General features: G+C 52.5%; 3 protein-coding genes across 3 annotated transcripts in view; 2 read left to right on the top strand and 1 right to left on the bottom strand.

Moving 5' to 3' along the window:
- Positions 1–24,431, bottom strand: part of LOC146420171 (uncharacterized) — a 482,891-nt gene that overhangs the window by 106,332 nt on the left and 352,128 nt on the right. Inside the window, 1 exon segment of the mRNA XM_085048543.1 lies at positions 7,075–7,503. Coding sequence (XP_084904669.1) covers positions 7,075–7,503 — 429 coding nt within the window.
- The window catches only part of LOC146420189 (serine/threonine-protein kinase pim-1-like), a 70,029-nt gene that overhangs the window by 11,541 nt on the left and 34,057 nt on the right, over positions 1–24,431 (top strand). The window lies entirely within an intron of this gene.
- Positions 17,200–19,274, top strand: LOC146420193 (inositol 1,4,5-trisphosphate receptor-interacting protein-like 1). The gene has a single exon (XM_085048559.1). The coding sequence runs from the start codon at positions 17,200–17,202 to the stop codon at positions 18,745–18,747; it is 1,548 nt and encodes a 515-aa protein (XP_084904685.1). The 3' UTR covers positions 18,748–19,274.

Raw genomic sequence — 24,431 nt, 5'->3', positions numbered from 1 at the left:
AACTTCCTGTGTGTCTAAAATTATCCTTGCATGGTTCTGCCTTGGGGAAGGGGAACCTCCTTGGTGGCAGCTTGGGCTTGGCACACACTTAAGGAGGGTGTCTGTTTTCAGTGGGGAAACTCAGGAGCTTCAAGAAACAAAAGAAGAAACCCCTCTTTGCCTGAGTGCAGCCAGTTGTGCAAGCAAAGCAGGTTCCAGGTGAATGAGGAGAGACAGGATGAGGTTGGGCTTTGAGGACCAGGGTTGTCCACACCCACGTCAAGGCACAGCTTCTCTGACCAAGCCAGACCTCCTTCGGTAAGACCCTGGGTCAATGTCAGTCACAGAATGCTGCAATCACCTCTTCTCTAAAGAGACAAATACACCCTTTAAAATAGGAATGCCGATTTATTAGAAGCTCTTTGAAATATTTCTCCATAATGATAAAATAACTTCCTAATGAACAGCATAATACCAGAGGGAAATCAAGGCAGAGCCATGGTTTGTTAGGAGTCTGGATCAGCCCAAGGCTTTGTGTGCCAAGGCAGAGCCAGGCAGGACGCAGAGCTGTCAGCAAAGGAAGGGCCAGCGAGGTGGGGCAGCCGGGGGATGATGACAGCCTGCAGGGACAGAGGCACAGAGCATGGACAGTGTAGGACAGCCTGGGCTGGAGAGGGCAGAGGGATGTGCAGGAGCTGCAAGGCCCTGACAGAGCCAACTTGTGCAGCACTTTGGCCATGGCTGCTGTCCCTGGCCCTGAGGCCAGCAGGACACAAGTGACCCTTGCAGCCCTGGGGCTTCATGGCCTCCTTATCCCTGCCCAGCAGCCTGGCAGGGGCCACCCCATGGTCCTGCCCTTGGCATTGCACATCCCCACATCCCAGTGCCCTGGGAAGAGCCCTGAGCAATGAGGGAGGGACAGGATCTGCCTTGCCAGGGGCTGGGGCTCAGGGCTTGGCCCTTTCGATTCATGAAACATATCCAGGTTTGCTCAGTATCAGAGACACCTTTGCCTTGCTTGTCCTCACCTGCCATCACTGCCTGCAGTGTTCTGCTCTCACTGGAACCTGGGGAGAGTTTCACAGTTGTGTCTGTTAGAGGAACCCATTGAAACTACAAGGAACTTCAGTGTTTCCATCTCACATTGACTTCTTGAGAAGTCTTTTGCACTCACTCTGAGGGACTGAGTCTGATGCAAACAGCACCAAAGCCCCACGAGGGTCATTCCAGTCCTTGTGCTGTTGCTGTGCTGCTGAGCTGGGCTGGGCTCCTGGCACAGAGGAGCTCCTGGCAAGCGGCAGCGCTGCAGAGAGACAGCTCTGCCCAGGAGCAGCTCCTGTGCACAGCCCAGCAGGGCTGGGGCACTGCCAGGCCATCTCAGGGACACCAGCAGGGCACACCCAGAGCTCACAGGTGCTCAGCAATGGCAGGAGCTGTGCCATGGCCCAGAGGGGCTGTGTCATAGCCATGGGCACCTCTGGGGCTGTGTCAGAGAGCCACAGAGCAGCTGTGATGTCAGAAAGGGGCTGTGTGACATCACAGAGTGGGTTGTGAGAGGTCACACATTTGGCTGTGACATACCAGAGTGTTCTGTGAGCTCATGGACCAGCTATGGCATCAGAGAGGGGACTGTGTGACAGCACAGAGCTCACTGTGACATCACAGTGTGGCTGTATGACATCCCAGGTTGGCTGTGAGGTCACAGAGGGCTGTGACATCATAGACTGGGCTGTGAAATCACTGGTTGGTTGTGTGACATGATAGGGCAGGATGTAATGTCCCATGGTGGTGATGTGACATCATAAAGCAGGCTGTGCCACAGAGTGGGCTGTGACATCACAAAGAGGGCTGTGCGGTTGCAGAGCAGACTCTGCCATCATAGAGGATGGCTCTGTCTGACATCAGAGAGCAGGCTGTGACCTCACAATGTGGCTTTGTAACATCACAGAGTTGTCTGTGACATCAAGGAACAGGCTGTGTGATATCACAGAGAACACTGTGACATTACAGACTGGGTTGTGACATCACAGGGTTTTTGGGCGACATACCAGAGGGGTTGTGACAACCCAGAGCAAGCTGTGAAATCAGAGAACGGTGGTGTGACACCCAAGGGCAGATTGTGTGACATTGCAGCATCAACTGGGACATCATAGAGAGGCCTGTGACATAACAGAGTGGATGTGTGACATCACAGGAGGTCTGTGTGATGTCCCTGGGGAGGTCCCAGGGAGCACCCCCCAAAGTTCCCCCAGACAACTCCAACGCTGCTCGTGCACAGCAGGGTCCCCTGTCCCGCCAGGTCCCCCCCTGACCCCCAGTGCCACAGTCTCCCTCAGAAGATGTTCCACCAGATCGATCCCCAGAGCCTGACATGGGGACAGGGGGGACAGGGCCCTGGGGGGTGGGACAGGGAGACAGGGACCCCCTGGCAGCGTCCCCGTGTTCCCCCGGAGGAGAGCCTGGCCCAGGGCTGCTTCACCATCCTAGGAATGAGGGCTTGAGAGCACTTAAAAAATCCCCAGCAAGGCATCAGGAAAAACCAGATTTAATGTCAAGCGACAGCACAACAAAGTTCCTTGCCAAGAGTCACTCTGCTCCTGACTGGACAGTTCAGGTACACCAGGGGAAAAAAGCAACAACAAAACCAAGCAACTCCAGGCAATCAAACCAGAAATTAACTGAGAACTGTCCTTGTGTGTGTGTGTGTGTGTGTGTGTGTGTGTGTGTGTGTGTGTGTGAGACAAAAGGACAGTGAGGGTAAGGATAAAAGGAATATGGCCTAAAAGCTTAACAGCCCTCAAACTTAACAGAACTTAACTTCTACCTTAACCTTGACTTATACCTTAAACTCAACAACTTAGCAGAAGAAAAACCCTCAGCAGCATTTCACTTAGCTCATACCTGATGACTGAACCTTACTTACAGGCCTAACTCACTCAGATATCCAGGGCACTTCAACACCTTCCAGAGCAGCATTTCTCCCCCATTTCCAGAGCACAGGCACACGTGTGTGCACACAGACAGAAAGAGGCAGTGCCAGGCAGCTGTCAGAAATTGCCCTGGAGGCCAGGGAAATGCTCACTGCGGATGCTTTTGCATCTCCCCAGCAGGCGAAGGGTTGAGCCTCGAGCAGTGGGGGGATCAGCCCAGGGTCCCTCGTTGTTCGGGGATGCCCCGAGTGCAGCAAACGGGAGAGTTCCCGGCTCGGAGAGGCCCCACTCAGAGGGAGCTCACTGCTCCAGGAGAGCTCCAAGGGGCTCATTTTAGAGCCCTGTTCATAGGGCCCCAAGAGATGGGCTTTAGTCACAGCAATGTTTCATCCTGGCTGCACTTCGCATCAACAGCTTTCTTTGACACTGTGAGAACGGGGATGTTGTGCCATTGAGGGGAGAAAAACAGTTCCCAAGGCTGCTCCTAAAGCAACCAGGAGCTGGTTGGACAGCAGCAGTGCCTGGGAGCAGACAGTGTTTGTGATCAGCTGCAGAGGAGCTGAGCCCAGGGGCTGTTGGCCAAGGCTGAGGCCTAACGAGCATTTCTCAGATCGCAGGGCAGCCTGAGAAGGGGAGGGAGGAATGCACCACCCCAGGGCCCCATGGAACTGAGGAGACCATGGTGACACTGTGGGGCCTTGTGGGACCGAGGGACCATTGTGACACTGCTGAGCCTCACGGAATGATGGAGACCACTGTGACATTGCAGGGCCTCATGGAACCATGGAGAGAATATTAAGAAATTTCACAGCCTCATGGAACCTCATTCTGACAGTGAAGGGCTTGTGGAACCAAAGCTCCATGGTGACAGAGAATGGCCTCATGTAATCAATGGTTTATTGTGACATTGTGGAACCAAAGAAGACTTTGGTGACACCATGAACCACCATGGATGCAAGGGGCCATTGTGACACGGCAGGGCCTCATAAAACCAAGGGACATGGCACAGGTCTGGCTGGTTTGGCCTCCCAGGGGCCACCTGACTGCTCCAGCTGACCTTGACATGTTGAGAGTCATTTCTCATCTGCCACTGAAACACTGGGACTCTCTGCTTTCCTTCCTGTGGAAAAGAACTGTCCTTCTCCTCCAGGCACCCATGGCCAGAATTGGGATTTTGCCACCACATTTCCTTCTATCCAGGCATTGTTTCCTAAGAATATTGTCTTGTACTCAGAGTCCACAAACAACTGTAATTCCTTTCAAAGGTCTACTTGAGCGAGTGGTTTGGGGCCTTACACCTGCACTCACCATTCCACAGCCCACATACCACTGCTCCCAGGAGAGCCACAAGTGAGGCCACAGAGCCCCATTCCCAGGCCATGGGAGTCAGGGCTTGGCTGTCCTGCTTGGCACAGCCCAGGCAGGGCTTTCACAGCCACACTCCACAGTTCATTTCCCACCTGGACCTGGTGGTGCCTCTGCATTCTGCTTCCCCAGCCCCAGGGATGCTCTCCTTGTCTGCTGATTCCCCCCACAGTCTCTTGGCAGGGATGGCCTCAGTGGGGGCTGCTGACATCCTCAGAAACTTGGAGGTTGCTGCTGAATTTTACTTCTCCAGTAGCTTGTTCAGAGTTCAGATCTTCCGGAATTCAGTACTCCAGGGCTCATTAAAACTCAAAACAGCTTAACAAGTCAAGCTTTTGGGAACAATCTGCTTTAAGTTTTCAAACCTTCTGTGATTAAATAGGCAGATTTCAGAAGTGCATTCAAAATAAATATATATTTTCAAAAAACAGCGTGGAAAGACTTTTTAGCTCCTGTTTAGTGTTATTCCTGCTGATACATTAATTTGTGCAATTCCCAATTGATATTGAATCCAAGTATCTGCTAATACAGGGTGAATAGAGAAGAAAGTCCTTGTCTGCTCCTGGCCTTGCTGTCAACCCCGGCAGCAGCTCCGTGGCCCCTTTGTGCCCCACTGCCCCAGCCATGGTGCCACAGCCCCCCTGTGCAGCCCAGCCCAGGCCAGGAGCATTCCGGGTGGGAACAGCCCTTGTGCCGTGGTGCCCACAGCAGCCCCTGGGGCTCTGTGCCCCCATGGCCTCCCTGCTGGGCAGCCTCTCCAAGCTCCTGCACAGCCCGTGGCACCTGTGGCCCTTCCCAGCCAGCCCTGCCCCAGGCTCTGCCAGGCTCGGGGCCAGCAGAGAGGCCAGACAGGGCTGGCCATTGCTGGGAACAGGCCCTGAGCCCCGCAGCAGGATGGAGCTGGGGCACAGCCAAACTCACCCGCAAACCTGGGCTGAGCAGCCAGGGCTGGCAACGGCTGGGGACAGAGGCTGAGGCTGACAAATGTCCTGGGCTCCCTCCCTGCTCTGTCCATGCCACCAAAGGCACAGAGCAGCCTCCTCTCTCGGCCACTTGCCTGTTTTCCAGCCCTTCCCCAGGCCGTGGCTCTGCCCCACAAGCCCGGGGCTCAGTCCTCCCCCTGCATGCTCACACAGGCTGAGATGGACACTGATGGGTTTCTCTCCCAGCTTCTCTCAGCCCAGCCCAGCTCCCTCCAAGCTCTCCCAGCTGCCCTGAGCTCTCTGCAGCACCAAGGGGCTCTCCCCAGCACAGCCCAGCCAGCTCTGGCCCCACAGCCCTGCTCAGGCCAGGCTGCTCTGGGCAGTGGCCCCATGGCCTCAGCCCCTCTTGATTTAGGAGGGGCCAGAATTTATTTATTTAGGAGAACTAGAAGCTGGAAGATAATTATTTTTTTGAACTGATTTAGAAGGCCCGAGATTGGATAATGATCTACTAAGATTTGCTTGCTGAAGACAATGTATTATTCAATTAATGATTTTATGCCTACCTAGTATCAGGGAAGATATTGAGAAGAAGGCCAAATAATTGAGAAAAACTACTGAGTGTGACCAAACATCCTGCTCTCAGGCCCCAGAACTGGTACAAGTTAGTTCTAAGGCTTGGACTTGGACCAAGAACCAAGGGAGCATGTGCAAGGGAACACGGTGAAGAGTTCATCCTGAGGAAGACTACTAACTTCATCTTCAGGACCCTCGCCCACAATTAATCTGTGACACTGTGCTTGCGTGAACATATTTAAATGAACTTTGAACTCATTATAATACTAATCGGGGATAGGTAATGAATATGTATAGGGGCATTGTGCAACTTTCTGCATATGTAACCTGTAACCTAATATAAACGTAGTGAAGTGCTGCTGACGGGGTGCATGCCTTTGGAGGGGCTACCCCCCATGCACCCAGCTGGAATAAACACATACCTACTTCATAACTATTTGAGTTGTGGAGTCAATCCACACCTCACAAGGCTGTCATGGAAACTTGGAAGTGACTACAGCTTAATCCCACTGCGAGAAGGAAGGGAGTCTTCCCAGTGAGCTGCCATCCAGTCACTATTAACAATGGGTGGGATTTAGAAGTAGAACACTAATAAAAAATTCAAACATATAATAGGAACAATAATAACAAGAAATTAATCCCCAAATCCCAACACACAGCACCACACCAAAAGGATGAACCTCCTTTTTCTTTATTGTCTCAAGGCTCATGAGAAATAATCCTTTTATATAATGCCCAAAAACCCACTCAGGAACAAGTTCCCCCTCCCTTCATGACCTCCAACCTTTAACTGTCTCCTTCCAGACTCTGCCCCACCCTCCCAATCCGCACCCAAACCCTTTGCACCCCTCATAGACATCAAGACCCCCTTCCCAAGCCCTTTTCCACCATTCCACCCCTCCAATTCCCATCCCACCCATCCTGCCCCACCCAATGCCCAACTCACCCCTCCGAAACTGCATCCCACTTTGCCCAATCCCCTTCCGATGTCATCCCACCCTGAGGGGCTGTGGAATTGAGTCATTTTGGGCAGCGATTGAGCCACTTTGGTGTACGACTGAATACATTCCAGTGGAATCGAGTGATTTTGAGGTACTGGATGAACCCTCTTGGCTTTTCAAATAAAAAATGGTGAAAGAAACTGTACCAAATACCCCTGAAGCACCAAATCATCCAGAATAGCTCCCAAACACCAAACATCCCTCCCAAATTACAGGAAAACCACGAGGCTTTAGGTAATAAGGCTGGAGCAGAAGACAAAGCCCTTCCTGCAGTCAGGGCTTGTGCAGGGCTTTTCTTACTGGTGGCTCCGTTGGTGTTTGGTCAAGCTAGAGCTCTGGGTGAAGCTCTTCCCACACTCAGGACACTCATAGGGTCTCTCCCCGGTGTGGATGCGCCGGTGCCTGATGAGTGTGGAGTTGTGCTTGAAGCCTTTCCCGCAGTCAGGGCAGCGGAAAGGCCTCTCCTCTGTGTGAATCCGCTCATGGAGGAGGAGACTGGATGAGGTCTGAAACCTCTTCCCACATGTGGGACACTTGTAGGGCCTCTCCCCTGTGTGGATCCTCTGGTGGACGATCAGGTTAGAGCTCGTGCTGAAGCTCTTCCCACATTCCCCACACTCATAGGGCCTCTCCCCAGTATGGATCCTCTGGTGGACAATCAGGCTGGAGCTCTGACTGAATCTCTTCCCACATTCCCCACACTCATAGGGCTGTTCCCCAGTGTGGATCCTCTGGTGCATGATCAGGTGGGATCTCTGGACGAAACTCATCCTACATTCCCCACACTCATAGGGCCATTCCCCAGTGTGGATCATCTGGTGGCGGATCAGGTTAGAGCTTGTCCTGAAGCTCTTCCCACATTCCAAGCACTTGTAGGGCTTCTCCCTGGTGTGAAGCTGCTCATGGGCCACCTGCTCATAGCTCTGGCTTGACTGCTGGCCAATTTCCTGGCACAGGGTGGGTCTTTGCTCCTCACAGCACCCTGGGCTCGGTTTGGAGCCTCTCCTCGTGTGGGATCTCCATGCCTTTTCCTTCCCATTGGACTCCTGCACCATGGAGTCGTTCCAATCGGCCTCTTCCATGAGGTTCTTCAGGGAGGATTTATCCTCTATGGTGTCCATTCCCAGCTCATTGCCTGGAGGAGGAAACACAAGGAGATGATTTAGGATTTTCCTCCATGCCAGAGGGAAGAGGAAGGAGATCCCCCCAGTCCATTCTTGGCATGATGATGTCAGCAGCAGGGTTGACCTGCAGCCAGAGGTGATGCTGGACTGGGAGATGGAGGAGAAGAGAGGGAGAAAGGAGCAGTGACTTCCTTCTCACCTGCCTGGCTCTCCTGGGGCATCTTCCTCTTCCTCAGAGCCTTCCCCTCCATCCAGCCAAGGTTTGGCAATGGGAAATCCTGGTTTGGGGGGAAAAACAAGGTGTGAGCACATTGGATTTGAAGGTCCCCCTGCTCAAGTCCACTTCTAGAAGTCACTGGGCATCTGGTGTCCATAAAAACCTCCAAAACACCAAGATTGTTAAAACAAACAAACAAAAAAAACCCCCAAAAACAATCCCAGGCGTTCCCTTCTCTGGTCTTTCCACTTTGGAATTCTGGGGGTCCCTCCCATCCTGGCTGCTGGGGTTCTGCATGTATTGGGTTTCCCACATCTAGATGGTTCCCACCCTCCCTGGGCTGTTGAGGGTCTTGGGAATCCCCAAATTTCTCCCTCTCCAGTCTCCCTACTTTGGGGTCGTGCTGGTCCCTCTCCTCCAGGGTCCCCTCACTTAGGGATGCCAGGGCTTTTGGGGTTTCCATGGGTCGCTTCTCACCTAAGTGCTTCCAGGCTTTTGAATTTTCTGATTGTGCTGGCATTACCCCCTCTCTGGGTTCCCCACTTCGGGGTCCTTAGGGTCACAGGGTTCCTTCCCTCCAGACTCCCCCTCCTCCAGACTGCCAGCAGTCTCCTGTTCCTGGTATTGCTCTCTCCACCCTCCCCACTCTGGGGATCCTGAGGTTCATCCCTTCTGGTTCTCCCCGGGGGTCCCACAGCCCCCTGGCTCCGGGCTGGAGGTGGTGGTGCCTGATTTGGGAAACCCAACCCTCACTTCAGGGGGCCTCCTTGCATCCCCTGCCCACTGCTGGGTCTGTGCCAGCAGCCACCACCAGGACACCCAGAAACACCTCCCAGGGACACCCCAACATCCCCCAAGGGATGTTTGTTGTGCAGCTTGGAAGTCCTTCATACTCCAAACAACCCACCCAAAAGCACTGTGCTCATTTAAAAGTAAACTGGCAGGAGAAATGAACCCCACTCAACTGACCCAACAGACGTTGAGGCTCAGAGTTACAACTCATTGAAGAGATTACAATAAATACCATAGAGAGAAAACCGTGTTTAACTCACAAAGACTGAGTACAACCTGGCTCCCTGTAGGTCAGAGCAATGGTCGAGATCCTACCAAGTGTGGTCACAGTCCTGTTGAAGTTGTAGTTCTGTAGAAGTTCTACTCCACCTCTGGTCCCGTTGAGTGGAAGTGGTGTCCCAAGGCCTCAGAGCCAGATTTTATATGCTCAGGTTCAGGTGGGAATGCTCAGTACCTCCCTCTGGGCAGGGAGTTTCACAATGGAATGATGTTATCCTGTGAGTCATGGGATATTTGGGGAGTCCTTGATGGTCTCAGTCGTTGTTGCTGCCCATTGTGCTGGTGCCATTGAGTCCACGATGGCCCATTAGCAGAGATGAGCCCTCAGGCTGGGTGGGACTGTGCTGGTGCTTCCCTGGAGGGAGTTATCTCAGCTGAGTCATTGGTGTGAAGAAAAGGAAACAATGTCCTGCCTCACAGGGTTTGCCTCCCCTTCCTCATCTCATTTACCACCCAGCTGGTAGCTTGATGGGTCAGGGTTGCACTGGGCAGCTCTTGCAAACGACCTGTCATCAACAGCTCATCAGAAATGACCTAATGGGAGTAGAATGCCCAGTTTGGTTATCACCCACAGAGTGCCAAACTGGCACCGTGCTCCTGTAACCACGACAGGTTGGCAGTGAGATATTTGAAACATACCTCAAAATCTTTTTTAAAAGGGTGCTGAGGTCAGTAAGATGGATCCATGCCACCAGCAAATTTAGAAAGTAAATACTGACATCTCTTTTTCAAAAAATCAGTTACCTCTTATCCAAAGTTACAGAAGAATTTTCACTACACATATAGGTTTTATCTTTATCTTTCACATTTTATCTAGGTTTTTCCTTTTCTTTTTCCTTTTCTTTTCTTATAAGACAAAAATTAATGTTCATTTCTCCTGGTTCCCATGTGGAGCAGCTCCCTTCCCACTGGCCCCTGCAGGGCTGAGGCTTTCCCCTGTTGCTGTGCACAGACTGATGGAGCAGCACTGCAGAACATGGGGACACCCAGAGGAACCAGAAGAGCTGCCTTTGTCCACCTGCAGCTTCAAGGACCAAACTCTGAGCAGACATGGCTGGAAGAGACTGGCAGGCTCCCTGTTTGCTGTGCTGCCCCACTTGTGAGGGGCTCAGCTTTGTGTGAGGCACAGTGAGAACAAGGGGCAGCTCCCTCCCAGCCGTGCAGCCAAGGGACCCCTCTGGCCCCAGGGCTTGGGGCACTGTCAGCACCTGCTGCTTCAGCCACTGCTTCTGCTGGCATTGAGAGCAACAACCAGGTTGTGGCTGATCCCGAGGGAGCTGATCCCTGAGTCTGGGGCAGGGCTGGACAAATGACCCCACAGCAGCAGCAGCAGCAGCAGCAGCAGCAGCAGCAGCAGCAGCAGCAGCAGCAGCAGCAGCAGGAGGAAATGGAGCTGACTTTGAGCACAGCCCCTGCCACTCTTGCCTCCTGTTTGCAGTGGTGTCACAGCAGCCTTAGGCACCTGGGAGCCCTCAGTGCCAGCAGGGACTTGAGATGGCAGGCCCTGGGCTCCTGGAGGTTGTGCAAGAAACGGAGCTGGGGACTCCCTGTCCATATGGAGCTTGCAGATGGAAAAGGCTGCTGTGCCCAGGCAGCTCCAAGGGCAGAAAAATGAGGCTCTCAAGGACTTGATCTGGGCCAGTTCCACAGTCCTGGGCAGCAGCCAGCGAGCAGAGGGGGAACAGAGGGCACAGCAAGAGGGACAAAAGCAGTCAAGTGCAGAGACTGGAGAGAGCCACACCTGGCAGAAGGAACAGCTGCTTCCCTGCACTCTTGAAGAAAGCTCTTGGCTCTTTCAGAGCACTGAAAGGCATGAAGGGCAGAGAGGAGGCAACACCAAACAATGCTCCTGTTTTCACACCCTCCCCTCTCAGTGTCCAGAAGGAATTGGATGAACTGTATTCTTCTCTCTGAGTCATCTCCTTCAGCACGAGCAGCTTAGCACCAGGAGCTAAAGGAGCTGAAGCCTTAGGCCTCAAGAGCTGACCAAGAGGGAACTTTCTGAGCAAATTAATGCTGCTAACATGGACCAGGCTGAATCCAGCAGATAAACTCCTGGAATTACAGAATTCTGTCTGTTGGAAGACACCTCTGAGCTCATCAAGCCCAGCCGTTCACCCAGCACTGTCAGCCCAGCACTAAACCACATCCCTGAAGTGCCAAGGCCTGAACAAGAGGCCTGACTGAGGCCTGAACAACAGGCCCTGAGCCAAAGGTGACCTCTCCATCAACCTTCCAACCAAAGAATATCTTTTATCCACTCATTAACAAAATGTTAATGATCATTAACACTGTGATAGATTTATCTGTCACCAAATCTGCGGGAAAAAAATACAAAAACCCTCCAACCACATTTTAATGTTGGAGAGTCGAGGCATTACTTTATTATCTGGCCAGGATTTTGTTCTGGCCTGGATGTACCACAGAAATCATCTCATCCACACATAGCCCGGCTGTGCAGAGAGAATCATTCCAGGAAAAATGGCATTTACTCAATTTCTCAGATATTTTATACTGTAAAAATACATAGGAAAGCATTGGGTCAGTGTTCATTGGTCTAAAGTTGAGCAAACACCCAATATTCAGTCTCTCATTGAATCTGAATCTCTTTGCCTCTGATGCTAATTAGATTCTTCATTCTTCAGTTTTTCTTATCAGTCCTTTTTCTGGACAAGGATGTTTTTAGCTCTGCTGGAGGTGGCATCTGTGGTAGCCGTTTGTGATAGCCACCATGTCCTGCTGACAACCACAATGTCCTGGCAGATGTTCTGTTAATAGTCCTTATCTTTCTGGTATCTTCGGGGTCACTCCCAATCTGTTGATATGCTGAGTTCACCAGACCTCATCTGGTAGAACAATGCCCTGAAAGAAACCTAAAATTCCTCTTCCCAGGATAAAGACAAACAAAGCTTTTGACTAAAGTTATACAAAATTTTTAACCTGATATATTTTCCAACACAGGGACACTCAGGACAGTATTCCCTGTCCCCACCTGTGCATGGCACCTCCCACACACCAACAGTGCCCTCCTGCCCACAGCATTGCTCATGAAGCACGGAATTGACTCCACAACTCAGATAGTTATGAAGTAGGTATGTGTTTATTCCAGCTGGGGTGCATGGGGGGTAGCCCCTCCAAAGACATGCACACCCTCAGCGGCACTTCACTAAGTTTATATTAGGTTACAGATTACATATGCATAAAGTTAGACAAAGCCCCTATACATATTCATTACCTATCCCCTCTTCGTATTATAATGAGTTCAAAGTTCATTTAAATATGCTCGCGCAAGCGCAGTGTCTCAGATTAATTGTGGGGAAGGGTCCCGATGATTATTATGACAGGTGCGCATGCTCCCTTGGTCCTTGGTCCTAGTCCAAGCCTGAGAACCAACTCGTACCGGTCCTGGGGTCCAAGGGTGGGATGCTCGGTTACACTTGGTGCTTTCTCTCAATTACTTGGCTCTCCTCTCTTATCCTCCCCGATACCAGGTAGGCACAAATTCACCAAGAAAATAATAAATGGATCGCAGCTGGCATATCTTAGTAAATCATTATCCAATCTCTGGCTCTCTAAATCAGTTTAAAAATATTATTATTACTATTATCCAGCCTCTAGCTCTTTTACATTAGTAATTTCTATTTTACCCTAAATCACTCTTCTCAGCTCCCTCTCCTTCCCTCATCATCTCCCTGTGCTGCACATGTTCCTCCTGAGAGGAGCCTAGTCCCTGTCAGTGCTCACAGAGCCCATCCCACCCTCTGTGCACTCGCCCAGCCCTACAGAAACCTGCCTGTCTGCAGGGCCCTGCCTGGGGGAGGCTCTGTGTGCAGGTGGGCAAGGGCAGCTGGCAAGAGCCCTGCTGGGCCCTGCAAAGGTGCTGCTGCTGCTGTCCATGGGCTGAGCAGTGGCTGAAGGCCCTTGAGGAGGCTCCCAGCAGAAACACTGAGCACCCAAAGGTACAGAGCAGGAGTTGCAGTAAATGCTCAAACATTACTCCTTTTCTACTTCTCTCATTCCCCAACCTCCCCATCCTGCTCCAAGCAGGAAATTGAAGCAGTCTCAGGAAAGCTCCTTATCTTCACAGTAATCCCTGGCTCACCTTCTTTGGGAAGTGTCCTCCAGAGCTGTCCCCAGGCTGACCTGGAGCTGGCAGCAGCCCTGACCCACACAGCACCTCTCAGCAGCAGCACCTGCCCTGCTCAGGGTCGCTCCTTCCCCCAGAGCTTCTGGAAGAACTTTCTCCAGCAGAAATTCCAGGCATGACAGCCTTAGAGGCTCAGGGTGTTTCTCCTGCAGCTCCTTGTAGGTCTCCTCTTCCCATGCTGGGTCTCCTGCATCACAGAACTCTGCCAGCTGCAGCTTTACAAATGTCAGCTCAAGGTCTGGATGTTCCTGAACAATTTGCTTGAGGTCCTTGGGGGCTGCATCCAATGCATTCTTCTTGTCTTCCCCCTTTGCATGGAGCCAGTGCATCTGCTGGCCCCTGGCCAGGGCCTGGCAGAGCAGGTGGAACCTGGGTCCTGCTGCAGGAGCTGGGGGAGCTCCAGGACTCGCTCTGGCCACTGGGGCAGCCACAACACAAGCCGTTGCCAGCCAGGAGCCGAGGGCTCCGTGTAGCTCTGCAGGACCTTGTCCCTGGGGCTCATCTGGATCAGCGCGGGCAGCTGGGCTGCACTTGGCTCCGTTTGTGTCCCTGCTTCCCCTGGGACAGCAGCTGCCCAGCGCCCAGGGGACAGCAATGGCACCGGGGCAGTTTGGGGTGAGGTTCAGTGTCTGTGCCTGGCATAAATCCCAAATCCTTCCCGAAGGAGCAGCGACTGCTGACAGAGCACAGGATGCTCTGCTGAGCACGGGATGGACCTAAGGCTGATGGCAGACAAAGCCAGGAGGGGAGTCCCAAAGAACAGGAGGAAGAAGAGCAGGAGAATAAACGGGCAGGAGAGGAGGAGGGGGGACAGAGAAGGAAGATGAAGAGCGGGTGGGGAGGAGGGGTGGAAGAGGGGAAACGGGAGGAAGAGGAGGGATAGAGAAGGAGCAGCACGAGAAGCACGGGAAGGAATCACCACGTGCGTCTGTTGTTCTCTGTGTCCGCAACCCTCGGCCCGGGAGCATCGTCCCCCCCGGGGCATCCCGCAGGTGAGCGAGCAGGGGGAGCTGGGCCAAATATTTTGGGCAGTGCCCGGGGTTCTTTTTGGGAGGTTGGGGGGATTTTTGGACCTTGTAGGCCTCCAGCGCCGAGCCCAAAATATCTTTGGTTGATCCAGGGAGGGGTTTTTTGTTTTGGGTTGGTTTCTTTTTTTTTTGCAGGAGAAGGGGAGGAGGCGGATGTTTGGATCTTGCAGGACTCCAAATGTGAGTCGCAAATGCCCCTTGGGGGGACATTGGGGAGTTGCCAGCACGCAGGTTTTGGGGTGATCCCAGTGGCAGCTGCCGGGGTGGGATGGGATGGGATGGGATTGGCCCGAGAAGGGTGAGATGTGGATTGGGGTGTGGGATGAAGTCTGAGCGAAGGGGATGGGTGGGATGGGGCCGGGATGAGGCAGCTGAAGGTTAGGGGTGATAAAACCGGGGGACCCCACTCCTTAGGGGCTTGCGGGGTACCCGGCAGCTGTGAGGGAGTTTTGGGGTACCCCTGATCCTTCAGGGGTGGTACTGGCAGTGGGGGGACACATGGCTCCAGCACCTCTGGACCCCACCTGCGCCCCCCCTCGCCTCCAGTGTCCCCGGGAGCGGAATTTGGGGAGGGGGGAGGTGGGGGGCGCCCAGGCCAGGCCCCCCTTGATGTCCCAGCAACCGGGGGCTGGGAGCCCAAATGGAGCGAAATGGGGATTGGGGCCCTGTGCCCCAGTCCTTGATCCCCGGAGCAATTCCCTGGACTCTGGGGGAGGTGGATCTGCACTGGGGGTCCCCAAGCCTCCTGTCCATCCCTGGGGCTGATTGGGGTGTTCCCCCCACCCAGCAGCTTGTGCTGCAGCAGCCATGGGGCAGAGGAGGGTGGGGAAGGGGGTTCTGGGTTGGGAACAGAGGAGCAGCAGGAGGAAGAGAAGGGAGAAAAAAGGAGGGGCAGGAAAAGGAGAAGCAGCAGAACCATGAGATTTCACCACCCACTGTGTCTGCAGCACCCCTGGCTCCGGGATCATTGTCCCCCTGCATTCTACAGGTGACCAGAGAGGAGGAGCTCACCCCAAATCTATCGGGGGGTCTCCGGGAAGGTTGGTTTGTTTTTGTTTCTTAAAAGGATATTTAGAACTCACAGATTCTAGAACTGAGCCCCAGATATCTTTGCATGTCCCTGGCAGGGATTTTTTGGGCCAAAGGGGGTGTTTGTATCTTGCAGGACTCCAAAGCTGAGCCACAAATGCACCTTGGGGGAATATTGGTGGAGTCCATATGGGAATTGCCTGGTATCAGCAGGACCGAAATCTCAGTCTGCTGCGCCACGGTAGACCTGCCGAGGGGCTCTTTGCAAGGGCCTGCAGGGACAGCACCAGGGCCAGTGGCCTCCCACTGACACAGGGCAGGCTGAGGCCGCAGGTGTGGCACAAACTGTGGGCTCTGAGGCTGCTGAGGCCCTGGCCCACGCTGCCCACAGAAGCTGTGGCTACCCCTGGATCCCTGGCAGTGCTCCAGGCCAGGCTGCTTGGGCCTTGGAGCAACCTGGGAGAGTGGAAGGTGTCCCTGCCCATGGCAGCAGGCTTGGAACAAGGTGATTGTTAAGGACCATTCCAAGCCAAGGCATTCTGTGATTCTGTGATCCCAGGGGCAGCTGGGCTCAATTTGTGATTAGAAACAGTTCAGCACTGCAAGTTTGCTTGAGTTCAAGGAGACTGTTCACCCAGATTCACAACTGGTGAGATTTACCAATACTAGAGGTCAGGCTGAGATCAATAAAATATTACACGATCCTGATTCTGCAATTTTGCATTTTATTCAAGCAAGAGCAAAGCATTTGCAGGCTTGTCAGAGATAAATACACTAACTATGGGACCATTACTGTGTGTCCCAACAGATAGTGACACTGTATATGGCTGTATTTCCATAGGAAAATATGATATATTAGACATTATATGCATTAGACATATTTAAGAAATATATCTATGTAATAAAAATCTTGCCTGTCAGAAATTCATGGACTTTAGAGTGTTTATATGTGGCATAACATATAGTGACACGATATATATGCTACATTTATATTGGTTTAATATATTATTTATTATAATGATTTTCAGTGTTTAAATTTATACATGTTTGCTATATATTTAATTTAAAATACATGATTCTGGGTAATGATGTAATATTTAGATATAAATAATATTTTCTTGTATTTCAATATTATTTATTGTATTATTGTTTTGGATTAAATATAACATGTGTATAATATCCATTTTACAAATATGTCTTTTTAATAAAAGTCTTGCCTGTCATAAATGCAGTAACTACAGAGCATTAATATGTGTCACAGAAATCGCAACAGGTAGTGAAATTATACATGTGCTAAATCTTTTCATAAAATTAATGGAACTAATAAAATATCTATATAATATGTATCTATATGTACACCAGGGCCACTCGGATTGGCTGAGCTGGGCTGGGGACAAAGAGTGGGGCTGGCCTGGCTGTGATGCGCTGTGGCACCTGTGACATCACGGGGGACATGTCACAATGGGGGCAGCTATAAAAGGCCCCAGCAGGCAACGCTGCCCCGGCAGAGCCCGGGCAAGCAGTGAGTGCACACGTGGCAGGGAGGCTGGGCTGGACAAGGGCTGGGGCAGAAACGCTGCACCCGGGGGTGGGTTCTCCCCGTGCATGCAGGGACAGCCCCTCACAGGGGAGCCTTGGGCAGGGCATGCTGCTGCTGCTGCTGCTCCTGGTGCAGCAGGACAGGCCTTGCTTCATGCCAGCTCTCTGGGGCCCTTTCCTTCCTGCCCCCACATCCCTGTGATTCCCACCCCTGCCACCTGCCTCCCTCCCAGCCCTACTCAAGGCCTTCTCTCTATCCTTCTGCAGACCATGTTTTCCTGGCACTTCCTTTTCTGGCTCTTAAAAACCCTCATTCAGTACCTCCAGCCTGTGGATGATGGCATGGATCAGGAGGAGCTCCTGTGCATGCAGGCACGTGTGAAATACCTGGAACAGGAGAAGATTCGGCTGGAGCAAGAGTTGGAGCAGCTGAGACTGAAGCAGAGCAGCTCAGCCTGGGGAGACCTGCTGGTGTTTGACTTGCAGCACTGGCAGCTCTGGGCATTTGCTGGGCTCCTGGTCCTTCTTTTGGCAGTATGGTTTATCTGGAGGAAAAGGAGCCTGAGGAGAGAGGAGCATGAAGAACAAAACAATGGAGCAAATGAAGAAGACGATGCTGGAAATCAAGTCATGAATATTGCTGCAAATGCACAGAACAATAATGACGCCAATGAAGTCGAAGACCAGGAATCTGATGATATTGGAAGGATTCTAATGGAGCACCTACAGTGGCCTGTACAGGACCTGGAGACAGGCTGCGAGTGGACAACTAACCTGATGGACGATTTCATAAATTACGCTGGACGCGTCTTATCTGACACTTTCCACCCGATGCTGGAACGAGCCATTGGGGTTGGCAGTGCCTTTGAGGGTTGGAGTCCCCGTGAGGAGGATGTTGTTTATCGCTTTCTTGTACCCATGACTCCTCCCCAAGGGCATTCCTTCCACCTGGAGATGTCCACTGCAAGGCAGAGACACGTGAGGATCTTCCGTGTCCGCGTGGAGCTGGAGTGCACCTGCACAAGGGAGCAGCAGGCTGAGAACATGCTGTGCTTCCTCCACCACCCCGAGGAGGAGCTGAGGAGGAATCAGGATCCCAGCCTCCTTCACACCCTCTGCACCGGCTCCTACCTCGATGTGCAGAAAACAGCCCGCTGGTTCTACGTGCTGCTGAGAGCAATCTGGCCAGCTTTGCCTCAGTCACACAACTGGCATTTAGTGCTGCTGCCCTACCCACGCTCCTGCCAATTCAAGGTGACCAATGGCAGAGAAAGCTTCCGGATTGAGATGCTGTTTGGGGTGCAGCGAGGCAACTCAGACATCTTTGTTAGCAGCCAGTCTAGAGAGCTCCTCACCCCAAGCACATGGTGGCCTGAGACCTACGACGTAGCAGAGATCAAGTTCTTCAGGCACATCGCCAGGCAGGCTCCCCCTGACAGCTTGCACCTCAAGTGCCTACAGTTCTTCACCCGTCTTCAGCTGGGTTTCGGCTTTTCCACCTATACCACAAAGACAATTGTCATGTACATGCTGAACATTTTACCAGTGTCACAGTGGCGTAGGAGAGATTTTGTGAGACGACTTCTGGATATCAGCAGCACCCTGCGCTCATATGTGGAAGTGAGACACCTCAACCACTTCATTGTGGGCAACCGGAGGCTTCCTGAGGAGATCACTTTGCCCCAGGATGTGCAAATGGCTAACTCATTCAATCTCTTCCATCACTTGGTGATGGATCCAGTTGCCCACTCCTACGCAAAGAGTAATTACATGGATCTGCAACAGGCTCTTACAAGAATCCTTTACAGCTACAATTGAAAGAACACTTAAAGGAGAAGAGGATATGTGCAAAGACTCTGGCAAAGGCCCCACAGCCTCTCCTGCTGCCTCAGCAGATGGAGGGCCACCAGAGGGTTTTTTCTACCTCCTCCTATCATTCCATTTCCAAAACCAGTCACCCAGATCCACATGAACACCTACTTGCATGCGGCCTTTCCCACTCCTAAGAATGCAAATGAGGAGAGCACATGCCTTACAGGCATGGCCAAAGTCACCAAACCCCACCTGTAACATGCAGTTGTTCCAGACCTTTGAGAAAGGCCAAAAATGACAGTATGAAGGAAGTGGGAATGTGAGGCAGAAAAAGACAAACAAACAGGGAAAAAACACTGAGAGGACAAACTAGCTCTGCTAGCCCAGGATTAGACAATGGACTGTGTCTCTCCTTGTCCCCGCAAGGGACACCTTTAGGTCAGCATTGTACCAACTGTGTTGGAGCTGACCTTGAAATCTCGTATATAGAAGTATCTAGATTTTATTATTTCCTGGATAAAGATATATAATGTATACCTATTATAACTACATGATAAAGTTAATAAAACTATTTTAAATAGTTTATTAAGTATCATAAATAATACCAAAATTCAATCCAAGAAAACCATATACTAAAATGTATATTATCAAAAGTAAGAAATAGGTACATAATCTATCAAGATAAATATTCATTATAAATATTTGACAATGAAATTATGATTAAACAATAACAATATAGCACATATTTAGTGTTGGCACTATCTGTTGTGACACTTAAGAACTCTCTTAGTGCATTTATGTCCGGAAAGATCTTGATAAAATAGATATATTTATTCCATAGATGACAGCTATAGAATATATTAAATATATACTATTATTTTTTTTAGAAGTAAAGCTTTATGGATTGTCACTATCTGTTGAGACACATAGTAATGCTCTATAGTTAGTGCATTTATGACTGGCAAGCCTCAAACAGTTTTGCTCTTTCTTCAATAAACTACAATCATGCAGAATCTGGACTGTGTAAGATTTTATTGATCTCAGCCTGACCTCTACTATTGGTAAATCTCACCAGTTGTGAATCTGGGCTGGTGAACAATCTCCTTGAACTCAAGCAAACTTGCAGTGCTGAGCTGTTTCTAATCACAAATTAAGCCCAGCTGCCCCTGGGATCACAGAATCACAGAACGCCTTGGCTTGGAAGGGTCCTTAACAATAACCTTGTTCCAAGCCTGCTGCCATGGGCAGGGACACCTTCCACTCTCCCAGGTTGCTCCAAGGCCCAAGCAGCCTGGCCTGGAGCACTGCCAGGGATCCAGGGGCAGCCACAGCTTCTGTGGGCAGCGTGGGCCAGGGCCTCAGCAGCCTCAGAGCCCACAGTTTGTGCCACACCTGCGGCCTCAGCCCGCCCTGTGTCAGTGGGAGGCCACTGGCCCTGCTGCTGTCCCTGCAGGCCCTTGCAAACAGCCCCTCGGCAGGTCTGCCGTGGCGCAGATTTCGGTCCTGCTGATACCAGGCAATTCCCATATGGACTCCACCAATATTCCCCCAAGGTGCATTTGTGGCTCAGCTTTGGAGTCCTGCAAGATCCAAACATCCCCTTTGGTCCAAAAAATCCCTGCCAGGGACATGCAAAGATATCTGGGGCTCAGTTCTAGAATCTGTGAGTTCTAAATATCCTTTTAAGAAACAAAAACAAACCAACCTTCCCGAAGACCCCCCGATAGATTTGGGGTGAGCTCCTCCTCTCTGGTCACCTGTGGAATGCAGGGGGACAATGATCCCAGAGCCAGGGGTGCTGCAGACACAGTGGGTGGTGAAATCTCATGGTTCTGCTGCTTCTTCTTTTCCTGCCCCTCCTTTTCTCTCCCTTCTCTTCCTCCTGCTGCTCCTCTGCTCCCACCCCAGAACCCCCTTCCCCACCCTCCTCTGCCCCAAGCCTGCTGCAGCACAAGCTGCTGGGTGGGGGGAACACCCCAATCAGCCCCAGGGATGGACAGGAGGCTTGGGGACCCCCAGTGCAGATCCACCTCCCCCAGAGCCCAGGGAATTGCTCCAGGGATCAAGTGCTGGGGCACAGGGCCCCAATCCCCATTTCGCTCCATTTGGGCTCCCAGCCCCCGCCCCCCTTCTCACCGCGCCCCCCGCTCACCCCGCGGCCGGGGGGACTCCCAGCGCCACCAGTGCCACCAGTAGGGCCCCAGCTGTCCCCACACGCTCTTCCCGTGCCCAGCGCCGGTTTTGCAGGTGCCCAGAGCCCCAAAGCAGCCCAAAGCGCTCTGCCCTGGGGGGTCCCCAAAGCGGCCCCGCCCCGCGCGGCACTGGCAGCACCAGTCCGGAGCAGTGCGCAGCGCGGGCGGGCGGCATCAGCCGTGCCGGGCAGGGCCGGGCAATGCCCGCGGGGCTCCCCCCGCACTCGGCCCCCGCTTGCCGGGACAGCAAGGGGGGCCCGGCCTGGGCGCCCCCCACCTCCCCCCTCCCCAAATTCCGCTCCCGGGGGCGCTAGGGGCGAGGGGGGCGCAGGTGGGGTCCAGAGGTGCCGGAGCCACGTGTCCCCCTGCTGCCAGAGCCACCCCCGAAGGATCAGGGGTACCCCAAAACTCCCTCACAGCTGCCGGATACCCCGCAAGCCCCTAAGGAGTGGGGTCCCCCGGCTTCATCACCCCCAACCTTCGGCTGCCTCATCCCAGGCCCCATCCCACCCATCCCCCTCCCGCAGACTTCATCCCTCACCCCAATCCACATCTCACCCTTCCCGGCCCCATCCCATCCCATCCCATCCCATTCCATTCCATCCCATTTCTCCTGGCAGCCGCCACTGGGATCACCCCAAAACCCACGTGCCGGGAACTCCCCAATGTCCCCCCAAGGGGTATTTGCGACTCACATTTGGAGTCCTGCAAGATCCAAACATCCGCCCCCTCCCCTTCCCCCGCAAAAAAAAAACCAAAAAAAACAACCCAAAACAAAAAACCCCTCCCTGGACCAACCAAAGATATTCTGGGCTCGGCACTGGAGTTCTACAAGGTCCAAAAATCCCCCAAACCTCCCCTAAAGAACCCCAGGCACCGCCCAGGATATTTGGCTCAGCTCCCCCTGCCCGCTCACCTGCGGGATGCCCCGGGGGGGCGATGTTCCCGGGCCGAGGGTTGCAGACACAGAGAACAACAGACGCACGTGGTGATTCCTTCTCATGCTTTACTTTCCATTCTTCTATCCCTCCTCTTCCTCCCACTCCTCTCCCTTTATCCCTCCTCTTCTTCCCGTTTCCCCTCTTCCACCCCTCCTCCCCACCCGCTCTTCATCCTCCTCTATCCCTCCTCCTCCTCTCCTGCCGGTTTATCCTCCTGCTCTTCTTCCTCCTGTTCTTTGGGACTCCCCTCCTGGCTTTGTCTCACATCACCCTTGGTCCATCCCGTGCTCAGCAGAGCATCCTGTGCTCTGTCAGCACTCTCTGCTCCTTCGGGAAGGATTTGGGATTTATGCCAGGCACAGACACTGAACCTCACCCCAAACTGCCCCGGTGCCATTGCTGTCTCCTGGGCGCTGGGCAGCTGCTGTCCCAGGGGAAGCAGGGACACAAACGGAGCCAAGTGCAGCCCAGCTGCCCGCGCTGATCCAGACGAGCCCCAGGGACAAGGTCCTGCAGAGCCACACGGAGCCCTCGGCTCCTGGCTGGCAACGGCTTGTGTTGTGGCTGCCCCAGCGGCCAGAGCGAGGCCTGGAGCTCCCCCAGCTCCTGCAGCAGGACCCAGGTTCCACCTGCTCTGCCAGGCCCTGGCCAGGGGCCAGCAGATCCACTGGCTCCATGCAAAGGGGGAAGACAAGAAGAATGCATTGGATGCAGCCACCAAGGACCTCGAGCAAATCGTTCAGGAACATCCAGACCTTGAGCTGACATTTGTAAAGCTGCAGCTGGCAGAGTTCTGTGGTGCAGGAGACCCAGCACAGGAAGAGGAAAGCTACAAGGAGCTGCAGGAGAAACACCCTGAGCTCCTAAGGACGTTATGGCCAGAATTTCTGCTGGAGAAAGTTCTTCCAGAAGCTGTGGAGAGAAGGAGCGACCCTGAGCAGGGCAGGTGCTGCTGCTGAGAGGTGCTGTGTGGGTCAGGGCTGCTGCCAGCTCCAGGTCAGCCTGGGGACAGCTCTGGAGGACACTTCCCAAAGAAGGTGAGCCAGGGATTACTGTGAAGATAAGGAGCTTTCCTGAGACTGCTTCAGTTTCCTACTTGGAGCAGGATGGGGAGGTTGGGGAATGAGAGAAGTAGAAAAGGAGAAATGTTTGAGCATTTACTGCAACTCCTGCTCTGTACCTTTGGGTGCTCAGTGTGTCTGCTGGGAGCCTCCTCAAGGGCCTTCAGCCACTGCTCAGCCCATGGACAGCAGCAGCAGCACATTTGCAGGGCCCAGCAGGGCTCTTGCCAGCTGCCCTTGCCCACCTGCACACAGAGCCTCCCCCAGGCAGGGCCCTGCAGACAGGCAGGTTTCTGTAGGGCTGGGCGAGTGCACAGAGGGTGGGATGGGCTCTGTGAGCACTGACAGGGACAAGGCTCCTCTCAGGAGGAACATGTGCAGCACAGGGAGATGATCAGGGAAGGAGAGGGAGCTGAGAAGAGTGATTTAGGGTAAAATAGAAATTACTTATGTAAAAGAGCTAGAGGCTGGATAATAGTAATAATAATATTTTTAAACTGATTTAGAGAGCCAGAGATTGGATAATGATTTACTAAGATATGCCAGCTGCGATCCATTTATTATTTTCTTGGTGAATTTGTGCCTACCTGGTATCGGGGAGGATAAAAGAGGAGAGCCAAGTAATTGAGAGAAAGCACCAAGTGTAACCGAGCATCCCACCCTTGGACCCCAGGACCGGTACGAGTTGGTTCTCAGGCTTGGACTAGGACCAAGGACCAAGGGAGCATGCGCACCTGTCATAATTAATCATCGGGACCCTTCCCCACAATTAATCTGAGACACTGTGCTTGCGCGAGCATATTTAAATGAACTTTGAACTCATTATAATACGAAGCGGGGATAGGTAATGAATATGTATAGGGGCTTTGTCTAACTTTATGCATATGTAATCTGTAACCTAATATAAACTTAGTGAAGTGCCGCTGAGGGTGTGCATGTCTTTGGAGGGGCTACCCCCATGCACCCCAGCTGGAATAAACACATACCTACTTCATAACTATCTGAGTTGTGGAGTCAATTCCGTGCTTCAAGAGCAATGCTGTGGGCAGGAGGCCACTGTTGGTGTGTGGGAGGTGCCATGCACAGGTAGGGACAGGGAATACTGTCCTGAGTGTCCCTGTGTTGGAAAATATATCAGGTTAAAAATTTTGTATAACTTTAGTCAAAAGCTTTGTTTGTCTTTACCCTGGGAAGAGGAATTTTAGGTTTCTTTCAGGGCATTGTTCTACCAGATGAGGTCTGGTGAACTCAGCATATCAACAGATTGGGAGTGACCCCGAAGATACCAGAAAGATAAAGACTATTAACAGAACATCTGCCAGGACATTGTGGTTATCAACAGGACATGGTGGCTATCACAAACGGCTACCACAGATGCGACCTCCAGCAGAGCTAAAAACATCCTTGCCTGGAAAAAGGACTGATAAGAAAAGCTGAAGAATGAAGAATCTAATTAGCATCAGAGGCGAAGAGATTCAGATTCAATGAGAGACTGA

Source organism: Lichenostomus cassidix, unplaced genomic scaffold (assembly GCF_008360975.1).
Source record: "Lichenostomus cassidix isolate B80296 unplaced genomic scaffold, HeHo_3.0 HiC_scaffold_44, whole genome shotgun sequence".
Classification (NCBI taxonomy): Eukaryota; Metazoa; Chordata; class Aves; order Passeriformes; family Meliphagidae; genus Lichenostomus; species Lichenostomus cassidix.
The sequence above is the reverse complement of the archived record's forward strand: the minus strand, read 5'-3'. Positions and strand labels throughout refer to the sequence as shown.

What these genes read in the sequence shown, in the direction of transcription:
- LOC146420193 (XM_085048559.1), top strand. Translation starts at nt 17,200, where the DNA reads ATGTTTTCCTGGCACTTCCTTTTCTGGCTCTTAAAAACCCTCATTCAG.